This window comes from Amblyraja radiata, chromosome 2, assembly GCF_010909765.2.
Source record: "Amblyraja radiata isolate CabotCenter1 chromosome 2, sAmbRad1.1.pri, whole genome shotgun sequence".
Taxonomy (NCBI): domain Eukaryota; kingdom Metazoa; phylum Chordata; class Chondrichthyes; order Rajiformes; family Rajidae; genus Amblyraja; species Amblyraja radiata.
Window position 1 is genome coordinate 144,964,544 of NC_045957.1, and position 19,671 is coordinate 144,984,214.

Below are 19,671 nucleotides of genomic sequence, written 5' to 3' on the forward strand. Positions count from 1 at the left end.
CTATAGGGGGATGTTGAGTAGGCTGGGTCTCTATTCCTTGGAGCGCAGGAGAATGAGAGGTGTACAAAACCATGAGAGGAATAGATTGGGTAGACGCACAGAGTCTTTTGCCAAGAGTAGGGGAATCGATAACCAGAGGATAGGTTCAATGTGAAGGGGAAAAGATTTAATAGGAATCTGAGGGGTAACTTTTTCACGCAAAGGGTGGTGGATGTATGGAACAAGCTGCCAGACGAGGAAGTTGAGGACTATCCCAACATTTAAGAAACCGTTCGACAGGTACATGGATGGGACAGGTTTGGAGTGATGTGTATGGGTCAAATTTGTGGGCAAGTTGGGCCGAAAGGCCTGTTTCCACGCTGAATCACTCTTATGACTATGATAGTGTACGGGGTGATCGCTGACCGGCAGGGCCTGAGTGTAAGGTGGGCTGAAGGGCCTGTTTCTGCACTGTATCTCCGAAGTCTGAACAGTTTTGTCTGGCACCGATATTGCTTATCTAAGTAATACAGTAACATATGAGAACACAAGAGTATTAAGATGGTTTTAGAACCAGCAGGTCACTGCTATATTGCAGGAGATCTCCCTCCACGCAGTAATATGCTTCAGTGAACCCCTTCTCTCTCTTTATTGTTGCCAGTGTCTTACTGATGGGATCAGCCTGACATTTTCTTTGTGAAATGTGGGGTTATTCTTTGCTGTCTTTTTATTCAGGCCAATATGGGAGAAAGCGAATAAACCATTCAAACCCTCAACCTTTGTTTGCCATTTAGTCAGAATTTGGTTGATCTGTGCCTTAACTCTGTTTACCCCATTTCCCCTGTACCAGCTGGTGCCGTATCAACCTAAAATAAGTTTCAACAATCATGTGCCTGAAATTTTCATTTACTAACAATATTCAGGGTTGAGTGGGAGGGGTCTCCAGATTTCAATGCTCTTTTGGCACCACCAATGTCCTCCTTTTCAGGTAGTGTTTCTAAAGGGAGGACACACTGAAATAATCCCCCAGTAGGTGTAGATGATATGTGTATGCACCTTTAACATAGTAACCTCACCACTACTAACCACTCCCCATATCACAAGTATAATTACAACCTCCCCACCCACTGCTCTCTCTCTAGTTCCCGTGACAGACCACGTACAGCCAGTGCAGTAATGTATGTACCGTATGAATAAACTGAAGTAAAGACACAGAGTGTTGATGACTCTTCTTTACATGGTGTCATAAATCGACCCTTGCGCCTCCTGTTTATCGGTTTTAATTTCCTTTTGACCCAGTTCCCTGTTCCCTTTCTCTATTTCCTCGTTATGGCCTCTTCTTGCCGCAAGCCCGATGTGCTTGTCTTCGATTCAGACATTGCCCATCGGTGGAATGTCTTTAGACGTGACTTCGAACATTATGTCACGATCGCTCATCCTGCCGCCACCCCTGAGATCAAGGCTTCTCTGCTCCTCAACCTGGCTGGTCCCGATGCCCGGGAATGGTCTGAATCGTTCGTCTATGCTGCGGATGAAGATGCTCGGGACCCGGTATGTCTAGTGGCTAAGTTTACCGCGATGTGCGACATCCCCACTAACTGCATCTTAGAGCACTTTAAAATGTTCAGTCGGCGTCAGAACCCAGGCGAATCAGTTGATAATTATGTCGCTGCGCTGCGACACCTGGCCAGGCGGTGCCGCCTTGACACGCTGACCCCCGATGTATTGACCCGGGACATTCTGGTTTATGGACTACGAGATGAGAAGCTGAGGGCTGAACTTCTGCGCAAGCCCGACCTGTCTTTTGACGAGGCTCTGCACGCCTCCCGTATGGCAGAGGCTGTCACCTCGGCGGTGTCACCGGCTGATCATGACATTAACTTTGCCAGTGTTGCTGGCCGTCGGCGGAACACGGGCCCGCAACGACAATGGGGTCCCCCTGCGCCCGGGGTAAGAAACCCGCAGCGTTGCCCCAATTGCAACTTTGCCTCTCATCAATTCAATGTGTGCCCTGCCTTGGGTAAAGCGTGTAATTTCTGCAGGAAATTAAACCATTTCTCTGCAGCCTGCCGTTCCCGTGGGAAGCCTGTTGCTGCTCAGCGGAGCATGTTAAACAATTTGGTACAAGCTGATAGCGCGCTTGGTTCCCAGCACCACCCTGACGAACTCCCTATGTCTGACTCGGGTTCCTCCCAGGGGGAGACCAGCATATTTTCACTGTTGGATGCACCTGCTCTGATAATGGACCCTTCAGTTCGTGTTACTGTGAACGTCTCGACCTTCACCGCAAAAATCGACACGGGGGCGGTTGCAAATGTAATGTCAACAAGCCTTTTCAGGAAGATAAGAACTGACGAGCAAGTCACTCCTGATCGCTCCCTTTTGCATGCCTACGGGGGAGGCGTGCTCGTTCCTGTGGGGAAGGCCACCCTGCACTGCAAGATACTGAAGGCCTCTCGGCCCCTCACTTTTTTCCTGCTAGATAATAACTGCATCACCCTGTTGGGCATCCGAGCGTGCCAAGACCTGGGCCTGGTCTCTTTCCACCGTGACATCCACCAGGTGCAGACCCTCATGAACCCCTGATCGAATATCCTGACCGTTTTGACAACGAGCTGGGCGAGCTGCCCTGTAGCTACAAGATTGTTGTCGACCTCAATGTCGAGCCTGTGATCCGTCCGCCACACCGGGTCTCCTTCGCCATGAAGGACAAAGTTGAGTCAACGCTCCACAACATGGTTACCATGGGCATCCTGAAAGAGGTGAGCGATCCCACCCGGTGGGTCTCCACCATGGTTGTTGCCGCAAAAAAGGATAAAAGTGAAATACGCATTTGCATCAACCCCAAGGATCTGAACCTTGCCATCAAACGCCCGCACTACCCCATGCGAACAGTGGAGGACGTCGCTGCACAGGTTGGCCCGGCCACTGTTTTCTCGGTTCTCGATGCCAAGAGTTCCTTCTGGCAGATACCGCTTGACGAGCAATCCTCTTACCTGACAACTTTCAGCACCCCTTTCGGCAGGTTTCGATACCTCCGAATGCCATTCGGGATCAACTCTGCCAGCGAGGAGTTCCAGCGGACGATGGAGCAACTGTTTGCTGGTCTACCGTGTGCCATCATCGTTGACGACATCCTGGTCTACGGTGAGCTTTGCCGGCAGGTGCCGTGCCCTACTTCCTGGTCCGTGATGAGCTTGTGCTGCACGACGGCGTGGTTGTGAAGGGACACAAGGTTGTTGTGCCCGCTGCGCTGCACGACCACTATTTTCAGGCCGCCCACCGCGGTCATCCTGGGGCCGAGGCCACTCTGTCTCACGCTCAGAGCCAGTTCTACTGGCCCGGCATGGCTCAGTACATCCGGGAGAGGGTCTCCGCCTGCTCCACCTGCAACAGCCTCGCTCTCCACCAGCAACGTCAGCCGCTTCTGCAGCAGCCTGCACCCGAACTGCCCTGGATGGCGGTTGCCACTGACATTATCGAGTGGCGTGGCAAGCACTTCCTGGTCCTTGTCGACTCTTACTGCAGCTGGTTCGAAGTTGACCAGCTGCACTCACTCACGTCTTCGGCCGTTATCGGGAAGCTGCGCCGCCACTTCGCTACTTTCGGCTCCCTGGCCAGCCTACAATCGGACAACGGCTGCCAGTTCACGAGCGCCGAGTTTCGGGATTTCGCTGCCAGCTGGAATTTCCGTCACTTCACCAGTACCCGCAGAGCAACGGCCTGGCAGAGCGCGCTGTCCGCAGTGCTAAGGACTTGCTTGAACATTGTCGATTGTCTCACTCTGACTTTTACCTGGCCCTCCTTAACCTTCGCAACATCTCCCGCGACACTGCCATGGGCTCTCCGGCACAGTGGCTCATGTCTCGAACCACAAGGCCCCCGATCCCGGTGGCCCAGCGCTCCCTCGTGCCCTCCGTCCACAAACCCGCTGCTGTCCAGGAGCGCATTGCCCTTAAGCACAAGATCCAGAAGCGCTCCCACGATAAGTCGTGCCGCCCACTCCCGCGTCTATTCCCTGGTCAAGTCGTCCGGATGCAGTCCTCCTCCGGCCACTCCAGGCTCGCCACCGTCGTCGGTACTGCGGGCTCGCCGCGTTACTATCTAGTCGACTATGACGGCACCGTTTACCGCCGGTCCCGCCAGCACCTGTGGCTAGTCAACGAGCCTCCACCACCGCCCGCTGACCCTTATGCTCCTCCGCTGGTCTCTACCACGCCGCCCGCCGCTCCCCGCATGCCTCGGACCCTGCCGTCTCAGCTCTATCAGCCTAAGTCTCCTCCAGCTCATCCTCCCTCGCCTGCCCGTCTGCCCGCTGCTGCACCTGCTTCCCCTCCTCCTTCTCCGTCTTCTCCCTCTCCTCCCGGGTCCCCCGTCCCGGTTCGGTCTCCTGCCCCTGCGCCGGTTCCTCTTTCTCCTGCAGGGAGGGGAGATGGCGAGATGTGAACCCGGTCGGGGCGCGTTGTCAAGCCGCCCGTCCGCTATGGCGACTTTGCGTAACTGTTCGTAGCGCATGAGACGTGGTCGCCCTGTCACTACCTTGTTGCCTCTTGTTTCTAAGGGGAAGGATGTAGATGATATGTGCATGCACCTTTAACATAGTGACCTCACCACTTCTAACCACTCCCCATATCACAAGTATAATTACAACCTCCCCACCCACTGCTCTCTCTCTAGTTCCCGTGACAGACCACGTACAGCTAGTGCAGTAATGTATGTACCGTATGAATAAACTGAAGTAGACACAAGAGTGTTGATGACTCTTCTTTACAGTAGGCCCTTCTTTCCCATGTAATAAACCATCTCTTTCTCTTATTTTTGAAACTTCAGGAGCAAAAGGCGGGCAGCATCAGAGGCCGCCTCAGCAGCAATTCAAACATGTGCAAAAAAGATCCCAGACTATATGTGCGAAGGACAGAATCAAGCACCGTGATCAGTCTGAACCTCGCAGGAGAATTCCCATGGCCATGTCGGATATTGCCAGAGAAAGTAATACCATGAATGGAACAGAAAAGCAGCAGAGACCTGGAGGTTAGAGAAACCATGCAACGTATCTTGGAAGTCTGAGCGCGGGGAATATCTGTGGGGTCATTTAAAATGATGATAATTTTTGACATAAGTTATAAAGTTATAATTCGTTCATGGGAGAATATAATTAGGAATGCTAGAAGCTCTTGAGCATCAATAATTGGTCTGAAGTGAGAAGCAATTGAGACTAAACTATGTGTGGGCTTACAAATAGGCCAGACTGGGTAAGAATGGCAGATTTCCTTCTTTACAAGAATTTGGTGCAAGAGAGAAATGTTTACAATAATCCAATTGTTTCATGGTTACCATTCATGTGACTGGCTACTTTTTATTACAACTCCTGTACCTGGATCAATGGCCTATAACTCTGGATGCCAACCAGTTTAAAACTAGGGACTGGCACAGCACCTTTCATGTCTTGGGACATGGTGATAAAGGTTATAACTTGATTGCTATCATATTCCAGAGAACCACTTAAAAGTTACTTTGCATATTGACAATCAGGAGAAAAGCTGCCTTGGGGAATAAACAGTAAAGAGGGGAAAAAAGCTATTTACATGTAATCTCTCTATTGTAAGCAAACAACTGTGCCTCTTAAGATCATAGGTAGGCTGTGGGCCGAGGAGCTCTTTCATTTAGTTTTGTGACCCAACTCACAGAACTATCTGAATTTTTAACATATTGTGTAAAAATATTATATAAATCATACCTGAAACTCGTCAAGACCAAAACCTGCACATTTTTAAGAAAGAGTAGTAATTGTCCAATGAATGCACGTTTGACATTGAGGTTAGATGCAAATTGGCCAATCCCACGCTAGGCAGCGAGGATGCTGGGATCATGGCTGCCTCTTCATTACATCAATAGCAATAGGAAGGTTTCCAAGGATAAAGGTAATGCTAATCTTGCTGATAATTTTGTTTTTCATTTGATTTATATTTATAAAGTTATAATGTGTACTGGTAAATAAAATCAGCCATGATTGGATGGCAGAGTAGACTTGATGGTCTGAATAACCCAATTCTACTCCTATCACTTATGACCTTATGAGAGCTTGATTCTGTTGCCACTTCAAAGAAGTAATGCATTGAGGTAAATCTTACGGTGACTTCTACAATGGATGTGCTGATGGGTATAGTCATGAGTGGACAAGTGAGGTTATGGTGCAGCCTTTGACTCAGTAGAATATTGGCCATGGGACTTTCTTGCTGTGTATTAGGAGTCTTCCTGGCATCAAAGAGAGCAGCTTGCACCTCAAGTTATTCCAGCTTTCAGACTGGGAAATCCATACCATTGAATCCAGCTTTGTGCCCATGAAATCTGTGCCTGCTGATTCTGTGCCAGTTACTGAGCCCAGGGAATTCCAGCTGGTGAATGTGCACTGAGTGAGTGTGTCCATTGAACCATTGCTGGGAAATAAAGATCTTTATTTCATTTAATCTAATTGTCTACTTGTGTGAGTTTACGCTTTCAACTTTTCGGGAAAATCAGGACATCTCCTCACCAGAGGAGGTAGTTGAGGCTGCGACTATCCCAACGTTTAATAACCAGTTAAACAGGTACGTGGATACATGAAATACATTCTTGCCATAGAGGGAGTACAGAGAAGGTTCACCAGACTGATTGCTGGGATGTCAGGACTTTCATGTGAAGAAAGACTGGATAGACTCGGCTTGTACACGCTAGAATTTAGAAGATTGAGGGGGGATCTTATAGAAACTTACAAAATTCTTAAGGGGTTGGACAGGCTAGATGCAGGAAGATTGTTCCCGATGTCGGGGAAGTCCAGAATAAGGGGTCACAGTTTAAGGATAAGGGGGAAATCTTTTAGGACCGAGATGAGAAAAACATTTTTCACACAGAGAGTGGTGGATCTTGGGAATTTTCTGCCACAGAAGGTAGCTGAGGTCCGTTCATTGGCTATATTTAAGAGGAAGTTAAATGTGGCCCTTGTGTCTAAAGGAATCAGGGGGTATTGAGAGAAGGCAGGTACAGGGTACTGAGTTGGATGATCAACCATGATCATATTGAATGGCAGTGCAGGCTTGAAGGGCCGAATGGCCTACTCCTGCACCTATTTTCTATGTTTCTATGATACGACAGGTTTGGAGGGATATGGACCAAGTGCAGGCTGGTGGGATGTGTAGCTGGGACATCCACAATAGAAGTTGGACTGAAGGGCCTGTTTCCACACTCTGATGTGGTATTCAAAGGTATTTTATTGTCACATGTACCAATTAAGGTACAGTTATACATATTTTGTATCTGGTTGCCCCAGGATAGGTTGTGGCTGAAAGTTTCTTGAAACACATGTCCATATTGTGAAGGTGTTCCCATGATAAAGTGGCACGGTGGCGCATTAGTAGAGTTGCTGCCTTACAGCCCCAGAGACACTTGTTCACTACTGACTACAGGTGTATGTCAGTATGGAGTTTCTATGTACTCCCTGTGCCCTGCATAGGTTTTCTACGATATATTTGGTTTTCTCCCACAATCCAAAGATGTACAGGTTTGTAGGTTTGTGTAAATGTAAAATTCGTCCATAGTGTGTGAATAATAGTGTTAATGTGCAGGGATCGCTGGTCAGTACGGACTCGGTGAGCCGAATGGCCTGTTTCCACGCTGTACCTCTAAACTAAACTAATATTAACGGGCAGGGAAATTTGACATTGTGAATTAGCTTGGTGAAGTAACGATGACAACTCCATGTGACTTGGAGGAAAGCTTTGAAACGATGGTCTCGTGCAGCCACTTGTTGCGTGCTGACCAATCAGCGGAGAGTCAACACATAATTACTAGCAAGACATTCAGTTTACAAATGCATGATAAGGTAACAAAGTTTAGTGCAAGATAAATCCAGTAAAGTCCGATCAAAGATAGTTCGAGAGTCTCCAATGAGGTAGATAGTGGTTCAGGACTGCTCTCTAGTTGGGGAAGGATGGTTCGGTCCTGTTTCCCTGAGTGATAGAATTCTCAGATTGAGCCTAATAATCCTCGGTGAATTGCTTCATTGCATCATGTAGATTTTACACTTGCTTCACCAATAGGAGAGAGTGGATTTTTAAACTGGTGAATGTGCTGTCAGTTGAGTGGACTGTTTCTCTCTAAATAGACATGTTACATAGATAGAGACATGTTACATAGATAGGTGCAGGAGTAGGCCATTCGGCCCTTCGAGCCTGCACCGCCATTCAATATGATCATGGATGTTGAGCATCGTGGCTTACTAAAGACTACAAATATTGGTGAATGCAAAATATTTTGACTTTCTCTTTAATGTTGTCATTATAGGGAGACAGCCTTTCCAACAGGGAAAGGGGAAGAATTACGTTCCGATTAGATCTGAAAATGATTCACAGCAACATCACCAACGCCCGTGGACTCCACGGAAATGTGGAAACGCTCATCAGCGCCAGGACACTAAACCAGCTGCTAAGGAATTCAGTAAACCTAATCATCTTGAGCCGGCAACTCTGGATGAAGAAGAATTCATGCAGCTGGAAGCAATGGCACCAGTGGACATTGTAATGAAGTTGGCCTCTCCAATAAGTGGGCTCATCGAATTCTTAAAGGAGGAAAATACTGAAAAAAAATTGATCGCATTCTTTCTGAAAATCTTAGTGCGACATTCAATTGCAAATCCAACCAGCACAGTTTGCATTATCTGCTGGGGCTAATCAAGAAATCCAGGTTTCTGAAAATCACCCTGCCAAAATTCGTCATGAGTGCTCTGACGGAAGTCCTGCCCAAGGCACATTTGGAGACTTCTAAATATCTTGGTTATACATTGAAGTTGCTCTGTCAGTTGATCACTGTCTATCCTGCAAGCGCTTTTGTGGAAGTGTCTCTTCTAGCTACGTTAGTGCAATCCACGTCTAACCACATGAAATCTATTGGATTCCCCGTCTCAGAGGAAACTGGGAAGAGCTTGGAGAACCTGCACCAGATGGTTGCTTTTTTGCAGGAGAGACAGCAATATGGGAACTTGAAGTCAGATACCTACACCTACTTTGTGAAACCTGATGGGAATGAATTTAGACACATTTCAATATACCCGACCTATGCTGACATCCATTTAATCGACAAGCCTTTTGTGAGACCAAATATAATCAATGAAAAATATCCAGACACTGCCACATACCTGGACATACAATTTCGCCTGCTGCGTGAAGACTTTGTTCGGCCTCTAAGAGAGGGTATTTCCAACTTGCTGAGCTGTAACCAACAGGATTTGCGGAAAGGACAAATAGATGACATCAGAATTTATTTTAATGCCCAAGTCCTGGGTCCAATGTGTACACACACCGGTGTCTACTATCGGGTTAGATTTAATGTGAAACAGTTAAAGTTTGTTGAGTGGGAGAGCTCCAAGCGGCTACTGTATGGGTCTTTACTTTGTCTCTCAAAAGACAACTTTGAAACAATGCTGTTTGCAACAGTGGCACACAGAAATGTTCGGGAACTGAAGAACGGTATTATCACACTCAGCTTCACGGAAGACAGTCGGCTGGACTTGGTGGACGTAAAACCGACGGATTCTTTTCTGATGGTTGAATCAATTGCATACTTTGAAGCCTATCGCCATGTTCTCGAAGGCTTTAAACAGATCAGAGACGATGAGATACCCTTTCAGAAATACATAGTTCAGTGCCAGACTAATATTGCAGAACCAAAATATCTAAAACGCACTTCTCAAAACTACACCCTGGAACCATTGTCCCGGAGTAATAATTTCAATGTATTTGACTTTGCAAAATGGCCCTCTAAGGAGAGATTAAAATTTGATAAATCTCAAATGCGGGCTGTGCAGACAGCTTTAACCAAGGAACTTGCTATCATCCAGGGGCCTCCAGGAACAGGTAAAGTAGACTTGAACTCTTTGCTTTAAATATAGTCAATGAATTTTAAAAAGCTCTTCGCTTTCTCTGGAGGTATTAAAGTATTTCATTATTGCTTGAAAAACAGCAAGCTCCAATTAGTGAGCACTGAGGTAAAACAGTTTCCATTAGTTAATTCACTCACATCTGTATTATTTCCTCTGTGCTAGCTAATGTATCTCTTTGCAAGCATATGCTAAACAAAGAGCAAGATTAGCAACTAGTCATACAGCGTGGAAACAGAGGCTTTGGCCCAACTTGCCCACACCGACCAACATAGAAACATAGAAAATAGGTGCAGGAGTAGGCCATTCTGCCCTTCGAGCCTGCACCGCCATTCAATATGATCATGGCTGATCATCCAACTCAGTATCCCGTACCTGCCTTCTCTCCATAACCCCTGATCCCTTTAGCCACAAGGGCCACATCTAACTCCCTCTTAAATATAGCCAATGAACTGGCCTCGACTACCCTCTGTGGCAGAGAGTTCCAGAGATTCACCACTCTCTGTGTGAAAAAAGTTCTTCTCATCTCGGTTTTAAAGGATTTCCCCCTTATCCTTAAGCTGTGACCCCTTGTCCTGGACTTCCCCAAAATCGGGAGCAATCTTCCTGCATCTAGCCTGTCCAACCCCTTAAGAATTTTGTAAGTTTCTATAAGATCCCCTCTCAATCTCCTAAATTCTAGAGAGTATAAACCAAGTCTATCCAGTCTTTCTTCATAAGACAGTCCTGACATCCCAGGAATCAGTCTGGTGAACCTTCTCTGCACTCCCTCTATGGCAATAATGTCCTTCCTCAGATTTGGAGACCAAAACTGTACGCAATACTCCAGGTGTGGTCTCACCAAGACCCTGTACAACTGCAGTAGAACCTCCCTGCTCCTATACTCAAATCCTTTTGCTATGAAAGCTAACATACCATTCGCTTTCTTCACTGCCTGCTGCACCTGCATGCCTACTTTCAATGACTGGTGTACCATGACACCCAGGTCTCGCTGCATCTCCCCTTTTCCTAGTCGGCCACCATTTAGATAATAGTCTGCTTTCCTGTTTTTGCCACCAAAATGGATAACCTCACATTTATCCACATTATACTGCATCTGCCAAACATTTGCCCACTCACCCAGCCTATCCAAGTCACCTTGCAGTCTCCTAGCATCCTCCTCACAGCTAACACTGCCCCCCAGCTTAGTGTCATCCGCAAACTTGGAGATATTGCCTTCAATTCCCTCATCCAGATCATTAATATATATTGTAAATAGCTGGGGTCCCAGCACTGAGCCTTGCGGTACCCCACTAGTCACTGCCTGCCATTGTGAAAAGGACTCGTTTACTCCTACTCTTTGCTTCCTGTTTGCCAGCCAGTTCTCTATCCACATCAATACTGAACCCCCAATGCCGTGTGCTTTAAGTTTGTATACTAATCTCTTATGTGGGACCTTGTCGAAAGCCTTCTGGAAGTCCAGATACACCACATCCACTGGTTCTCCCCTATCCACGCTACTAGTTACATCCTCGAAAAATTCTATAAGATTCGTCAGACATGATTTACCTTTTGTAAATCCATGCTGACTTTGTCCAATGATTTCACCACTTTCCAAATGTGCTGCTATCCCATCTTTAATAACTGACTCTAGCAGTTTCCCCACCACCGATGTTAGACTAACTGGTCTGTAATTCCCCGTTTTCTCTCTCCCTCCCTTCTTAAAAAGTGGGGTTACGTTTGCTACCTGCCAATCCTCAGGAACTACTCCAGAATCTAAAGAGTTTTGAAAGATTATTACTAATGCATCCACTATTTCTGGAGCTACTTCCTTAAGTACTCTGGGATGCAGCCTATCTGGCCCTGGGTATTTATCGGCCTTTAATCCATTCAATTTACCCAACATCACTTCCCGGCTAACCTGGATTTCACTCAATTCCTCCAACTCCTTTGACCCGCGGTCCCCTGCTATTTCCGGCAGATTATTTATGTCTTCCTTAGTGAAGACGGAACCAAAGTAGTTATTCAATTGGTCCGCCATATCCTTGTTCCCCATGATCAACTCACCTGTTTCTGACTGCAAGGGACCTACATTTGTTTTAACTAATCTCTTTCTTTTCACATATCTATAAAAACTTTTGCAGTCAGTTTTTATGTTCCCTGCCAGTTTTCTTTCATAATCTATTTTTCCTTTCCTAATTAAGCCCTTTGTCCTCCTCTGCTGGTCTCTGAATTTCTCCCAGTCCTCCAGTAGGCTGCTTTTTCTGGCTAATTTGAACGCATCATCCTTCGCTTTGATACTATCCCTGATTTCCCTTGTTATCCACGGATGTACTACCTTCCCTGATTTATTCTTTTGCCAAACTGGGATGAACAATTTTTGTAGTTCATCCTTGCAGTCTTTAAATGTCTTCCATTGCATATCCACCGTCAACCCTTTTATAATTAATTGCCAGTCTATCTTGGCCAATTCACGTCTCATACCCTCAAAGTTACCTTTCTTTAAGTTCAGAACCATTGTTTCTGAATTAACAATGTCACTCTCCATCCTAATGAAGAACTCAACCATATTATGGTCACTCTTGCCCAAGGGGGCACGTACAACAAGACTGCTAACTAACCCTTCCTCATTACTCAATACCCAGTCTAAAATAGCCTGCTCTCTCATTGGTTCATCTACATGTTGATTTAGATAACTATCCCGCATACATTCCAAGAAATCCTCTTCCTCAGCACCCCTGCCAATTTGATTCACCCAATCTATATGTAGATTGAAGTCACCCATTATAACTGTTTTGCCTTTGTCGCACGCATTTCTAATTTCCTGTTTGATACCATCTCCAACTTCACTACTACTGTTAGGTGGCCTGTACACAACACCCACCAGCGTTTTCTGCCCCTTAGTGTTTCTTTTCTGCCCCTTCTATACTTGACCTAAACCCTCTCAACCTACTCTGTTATGATAGCACCTGTTCCCACCGGATAGCCACCCTTCGCATTTTTCATACCTGACCCCCCCCCCCCCCCTCTCCAGCTGATAAAATAAAGCTTGAGGCAGGAAAACTACCTTAGCCTATGTTTTACCTACCTAATCATTATTTTAAAAAATCATTTATTAATGACTTGATTCTCACCTTGCAGGAAAGACATTTTTGGGACTGAAAATTGTCAGCGTTCTCCTGTCCAACATTGATATTTGGAAGTCCGCTACTGGTTCCCCTATACTGGTGGTCTGCTACACAAATCATGCATTGGACCAGTTTTTGGAAGGTTAGTGGGTTTAATATATACTAGACTAAGTGGGGCCCATTGGGTCCCAGTCACATGGGACACCTGGTCCCCCAACACTATCTGTTCCCCAATGCAATATTCCACCATGGTGTGGGAGATGGGGTGGTGTGGGGGAGGGGAGGGGGTTGTATGTTTCGGGGGGGGGGGGGATGGGGTGGTGGGGGGGGGAGGGGGTTGTATGGGGAGGAGAGGGAGGGGGAGAGGAGTGTTGGAGTGTGGGGAGGGGGGGGGGTGACTCAGCAGCCACTGGACGCACCTCCCCTCAGCGGCTTCCCCACCTCCACACGGCGGCTGACCCGACTCCACTCTTGTGGACTCAATCAGCATGCCTTGTGGACTGAGCCCCGCCTCCAGGACTTTATTCTCTTCGCCCTGGTGATTGACAGCGGGTGCCAGAAGAGGCGTTGCCTTCATGGTGACTGACAGGCGAGAAGACCAATCTGCTGATCTCATGTTTTTTTAAACCGTCATAACTTTTGTAATAGTCCATCGATCAGAACAAAACTTAGTGCGCTTGGAGCGGAGGAGAGGGGTGAATACGGTGGCGAAAAAATCCTAGCGATATAGGGTACCATTTCTGCGCAAATTTTAAAAAACTGCAAACCGGAAGAGGACAAGAAGAGAGTTTTAGTAACAGTATAGATTGCTTCATCATCTTTTCAATGTTGGATGGATGCAACAATTTAATTAAGCATGTATTTTTCACCATCATAGTGCAGCAAAATGTGTAGATGATCAATTCCACAACTTGCCATCTACCAGCTCAAAAGAAAGTGCTAATGAAACTATATTGTTATTTTAGGAATCTGCACCTTTCTGGAAACTGGGCTGGTCAGAGTTGGAGGAAGGAGCGACAGTAAAATTCTAGCTGATTTTACTATGTACGCGTTAAGAAAGGAGACTGCCTTCAGGAGAAATCTCCCCAAGTATATGAAATGCATGTATCCTATGGTAGGTTTGATAAGGAAATGTTTACACTTGTACTTATTTTAGTGAAGAAATTAAATAGCTAAAATGAAACTGAATTTCAGAAGAGGAGTACAGTACAGTGTGTGGAGAGATGTTGACCTTGTAGAATCTTGCAGCACAGGTTGAAACCATTCAGCCATTGTGCTAGTGTTGGCTTTTGGAAAGTGATATTCAATTAGTCCTAATCTTTTCCTTCTTACTCCTCCAAGTTTGTTTCATTTTTGAGTGTTTATCCAATGTTCTTGCCATTGCTGTTTTCAAATCTTTTTACAGCTTTTAAAAAAATATCCAGTTGTGAGTTAAAACATTTCACTGTACCTTGGTAAACATGACAATAAACAATATTATCCTTGATTCTTCGGTCAGTTATATATTAATATTCCCTGATTTCAGACCTCGCTTATTTTCTGCTTGTGTATGCTTTGACAAATTATTGGGCAGGATTAATGTTCATTTAGAAAGACAAAGAATATTCGGGGATGGATGGTCAACTATTTGTTGAGGGAACATGTGAACCTGACTAACTTGTTTGTATTTTTTTTTCCTTTGGAGCAGAGTAAGCTAAGGAGTGATGTAACTGAGGTGCACAGTGTTATAAGGAGTCTTGAAAGAATAACTGGGAAGAACGTATTCCCTCAACAGGAGAAACAAAAAGCAGAGGCATAGATTTGACATCATTGTTAGAAGTACAAGAAAACAATGTTTTCATCCATACAGTGGGGGAACATTTAAGGGCATTTTAAATACAGAAAGGATTTCTGCCTCTATTACTCTTCCAAGGAGTCAATTCTTCAGCATCCCACTGTATGGGGTCATGGTCAAGCATTGACTGCTTGAAAGAGTAAAGGGCCTGTCCCACCAGCATGCGAATCCATGCGGCAAGCGCAACCTAAGGTGGTCGCTTGAGCCGTACGGCCTCGCAGGGCCGGTCCCACTTCGATCGCCGGAGCCGTATGGAGTTGTGCGAGGCTGGGCTGCGGAAAACTGACACTGTCCCAACGGCCTGTCGGCCCGCAGCCACATTGAGGGCGTACGCAGCGCCTCGACCTCGCTCGAACTTCACGTAAACTCGTACGGGATCACTCGACCTCGCGCGGCCCCCGCTTCCGGTTTGGTCACACTCGCCGCATGCTGGTGGGGCAGGCCCTGTACGGGGATCACTCGACCTCCGCGCAGCCCCCGGTTCCGGTTTGGTCGCACTTGTCGCATGCTCGTGGGACAGGCCCTTTATAGAAGCAGAAATACTTCCCATATTTAAAGTGCACTTAAATTGTATTTGACTTTAAAGACGGGATTAAGGTTGAGTTAATTTGTTTTCATTTGGAAGAGGCATGATGGGCCAAATGGCCTCTCATATATTCTATGCTTCTGTTATTTACCTCCTTTCTTGATGGCTGGCGGAATTGCATGGGTATTAAAGTCATTGGCATTTCGGAAAGAATGGGAAAAGCACATTGCACGTTATGATCCAAATGTCTTCACCTCAGAAATCCTTATTCTTGCAGCTGATTGAAGAAAGCAAAGCGATCGTGCGGGATATTGAATCATTGGCTGTGTCTTTGGAAGCAAGTGCAAAGGGAGTTCTTAAGTTATGCATCTTATCGGAATACATTCGACCGAATCACTTGAAGAGTCTACAGGTGAGAATGCTGTTTCCTGATTTAGATCTACATATACGAGCAGGAATATCATTTGAGTTACCAGGAGACATATATTACTGCCTATATTTTACCACATATTTTCTTTTATCATTCACCTTTTCCCTTTATACTGTGCACCATGTTTCTTCCCCGTCACTCTGCAGTCATGTCAGATTTCACTCCGCACTTTTCAATCCACACAAAATTCCATTCTCTGCTCTTCCAGATTCTCCACTACCTGTTTTTCCAACAAACCAGCCAAGATAACTCAAAATAACTCAAAACTATGAGTCGCAACTATTCATTGATCAAGTTATTGACTTCTTGTAAAGTCACAGAGTTAAAAAATCAAACCTCAAGAAATCTTACCTAAATCACAATTAGGAATTGTGTAGCTTCTAAACTCAGAAGCTGTTGGGCATCTCAGAAGCGTATGTCCAAAGGGTACATTTCACATTCTGAAGGTAGACAAAAATGCTGTTGAAACTCAGCGGGTGAGGCAGCATCTATGGAGCGAAGGAATAGGCGACGTTTCGGGTCGAAACCCTTCTTCAGACCCGAAACGTCGCCTATTCCTTCACAGCATAGATGCTGACTCACCCGCTGAGTTTCTCCAGCATTTCTGTCTACATTCGACTTTTTTTCAGCATCTGCAGTTTCTACTTAAACATTTCACATTCTGATGTTGCTTGGGTAACAAGCAACATCCAAGATAAAGTATTTAATGAAAGCATGTCTGAAGCAGGAATATTGATGTCTGGTTCTGAATAATTTAAAAGGGACTCAATTTCACCTACTTTAGTTTAATTTAGAGATATAGCACGGAAACAGGCCCTTCTGCCCACCGAGTCCATGCCGACCAGCGATCACCCCGTACACTAACACTATCCAACACACTAGGAACAATTTACAATTCTTACCAAAGCCAATTAACCTACAAACCTATACGTCTTTGGAATGTGAGAGGAAATTGGACCACCTGGAAAAAACCAACATGGTCATGAGGGGGAAACGTACGAACTCCGTACAGGCAGCAACCGTGGTCAGGATCGAGCCTGGGTCTCCGGTGCTGCGCCACCGTGCCATCGCTTGTTCTATGGCTGTGGATCCAAGGCTTTGATCATCTGTCAAATGAGGCGTCTTTCAAGCCTTTGTCTTAGTTTGCTCCCATAGCTTGCGCTAAGAATATTCTTTAGATCCTGAATGAACCTCTGACTATTACTGTCTTCTTGTATCCTGGCCCAGACTTCCACCGCTACACAATCATGTGTTCTACTCCTCTAATATGTCCTTTCTCCTGACCGTGCCCATTTCCATAATCTCCTCCTAGTCTAATCCTCCATTGTCACACGCTGCTCCTGACCCCTCACTACTTCTGGGGTTGAGGTCACCCTTGGCCTACCTGATATCTTCTGCTAGCCCTGCAATGCTAAAGAAAGATCTTTTGCGACTTTTATTATGGGCAAAGCCTGTCCATTGCAGGTAATGTCATGATAGAACATTGTGACCAGGATGCTTGACACAATAAAGTGGGTGTAGCACACCCACCAGAGTGGCATAAGGAAATTCTGGGTCACTTGCTCCCTTTGGACATTGCGTTAAGTTTCAATTGTATCATCCTGCAAGCAGACTTTTACATGTAACCATTTAACCATATAACAATTACAGCACGGAAACAGGCCATCTCGGCCCTTCTAGTCCATGCCGAACACTTATTCTCACCTAGTCCCATATACCTACACTCAGACCATAACTCTCCATTCCTTTCCTGTTCATATACCTATCCAATTTTACTTCGGAGTCACATGAGTGACTACGTGAAGAACCCCGCCAGGACGCATGCGTGCCATATCGCTACACGCATTGCAACGAGTCACAGCAGGGGGAACGATGTTCCCCTAAGCGGCAGAATTTGAAAGCCGGGAACAGCAGGTAAGGAGACTGCGTTCTTTCCACTTACTTCACAGGTGGAGGCATGGACAGATCCACGAAGGCTGCGAAAAAGCTGGCGGGGGAGAACCGCGGAGTTTCGGGCAGCCAGCAGCAGCAGCCAACGGCACACCAATCTCCCGTAATGGGAACAGCTGTGCCCGACTTCGCTCCTGCACCGGCCAAATCGCTCCCGCACCGGGCGGTAAAGCGAAGCAAAAAACAGACAGAGTCGTTGACTCCGATGAGTCCGACTTTGAACAGCCGCGAGCGGCCAGTGCCCGTGAGCATAGGGGCCGGTTGGAGCAGCTTAAGGATCAGCCGCGAGCTGCCAGTGCCCGAGAGCATTGGAGCCAGTTGGAGCGGCTGTTGGAGCAAATACTCCAAAGTGACAGGCTCCGGGAGATGGAGACTAGTCACAGTGGGCAGCTAGTAAGTCCTACAGCAGTACCTCTTGTGGGGCTGCACAGTGTTTCTCCCTCATCAGAGGGGAGAACAGGGGGTCAATTCTGGGTGACCCTGAAGAGGGGTGCTGAACATACCCCTAGTGCGCATGGGGTGCAAGAAAACCTATTGGATATGGTGTCCCAGTTTATTCAACCCGACCAAACTGGCCAAAACCTGGACCCCAAAATAGCTGCAAGTATCGATCACTTGTCATTCAACCAGCTACAGGGACAGGCATTATTGGACACCACAGCAAGACACTTACCACCAGGGAACTGCAAATCACTGAATGTTCCCAGTGTCAACCAGTGTATTTGGAAAGATGTCGGGGCATCTATCAGAGCCAGGGACTTGAAACTACAGAAAGTTCTGAAAGTCCTAACAGCAGGAATTACGGCTTTCGCCCGCACAATAAACAAAAAAGACATGACACAAGATCACCGCGATGCACTGGCTTTATTTTGCAACTCCCAATACGAGTTAAATAGCATTAGGAAGAGTGCCATCCAACCGGCTTTAGACCCCAAATTTGCAGGCCTGTGCAAACCTGTAACCTCCAAACCACCAATATTACTATTTGGAGGTGACTTATCCAAACAGGTAAAAGAACTTGACGAAGAGGGTAAAACCCTGGGGTTCATTAAAGCAACGTCTAAAAACTACTTTGGCCAGAAACAGCACCCCTACGCACCACCAGTCGGCCAAGACAAACTGGTGAAAGCTCGAAGGCCAGGAACACTCAACATCGGTCGTTTTTAGGCCATGGCCCAGACCGGCCTTCCTGGGAAATGCGCTAACCCTCAACACCGACCCAACTACAGATCCAGACACCGGCGCCTCAACGTCCACGGAGGATGCCGAAAAAGTAACAAACCTACCACTAGTAACCATGGAGGTAGGTGGGTCTGGTTCCTTACGAATTAAAGGGAGCATGGAGGTTGGTGGGAGATTACAATTCTATCTGGATGCATGGAATAAGTTAACTACCGACACTTATATTTTAAGCAGTATAGGGTTATACCATAGAATTTATACAAAAACATAACCCTCCAGTTCAGCATGTACCGAACCGAATGTTCGTGCTTACAGGCAAAGAAAAATCAAAAGCGCATGCTGAACTACAGTGGCCTTAGAAAAAGGAGTAATCACAGGAATTCGTGTCCAAAATCTTTATCATAAACAAGAAAGATGGTGGTTGCCGCATCATCATCGATTTGACTAATTTGAATACTTTCGTACAATATATAGGTATGTTGCAAAGCCTACCTGAAGCGTCGTTGAAGATCTGCTGCTGAGGGTGTGCGCGATTTTGGCGCCGTTTAGAGGGGGCGGGTTTAAAACGCGATTTTCTCTAAGCTGTTCCAATCGAAAATGTTCAGCCTAGTTAATTATTAACGAAAAATCGCTGGAAGACCCCGTCGCAAAAGCTATTATTAGGTTTAAAGGCCTTGAATAATAGTTATAGTAGTTTAAAAATCAATCTCTAAACCCGCGACCGCCAGCAACCGCAGGGTCTCATAAAGCAAA

At 46.3% G+C, this 19,671-nt stretch overlaps 1 protein-coding gene across 1 annotated transcript in view; it reads left to right on the plus strand.

Annotated features, from left to right (window-relative positions):
• The first annotated feature begins 6,123 nt into the window (after window positions 1–6,123).
• The window catches only part of LOC116985493 (NFX1-type zinc finger-containing protein 1-like), a 34,705-nt gene continuing 21,157 nt past the window's right edge, over window positions 6,124–19,671 (plus strand). Inside the window, 6 exon segments of the mRNA XM_033040261.1 lie at window positions 6,124–6,139; window positions 8,299–8,619; window positions 8,622–9,866; window positions 13,010–13,138; window positions 13,962–14,110; window positions 15,634–15,768. Of these exon segments, the coding sequence (XP_032896152.1) occupies window positions 6,124–6,139; window positions 8,299–8,619; window positions 8,622–9,866; window positions 13,010–13,138; window positions 13,962–14,110; window positions 15,634–15,768 (1,995 nt within the window).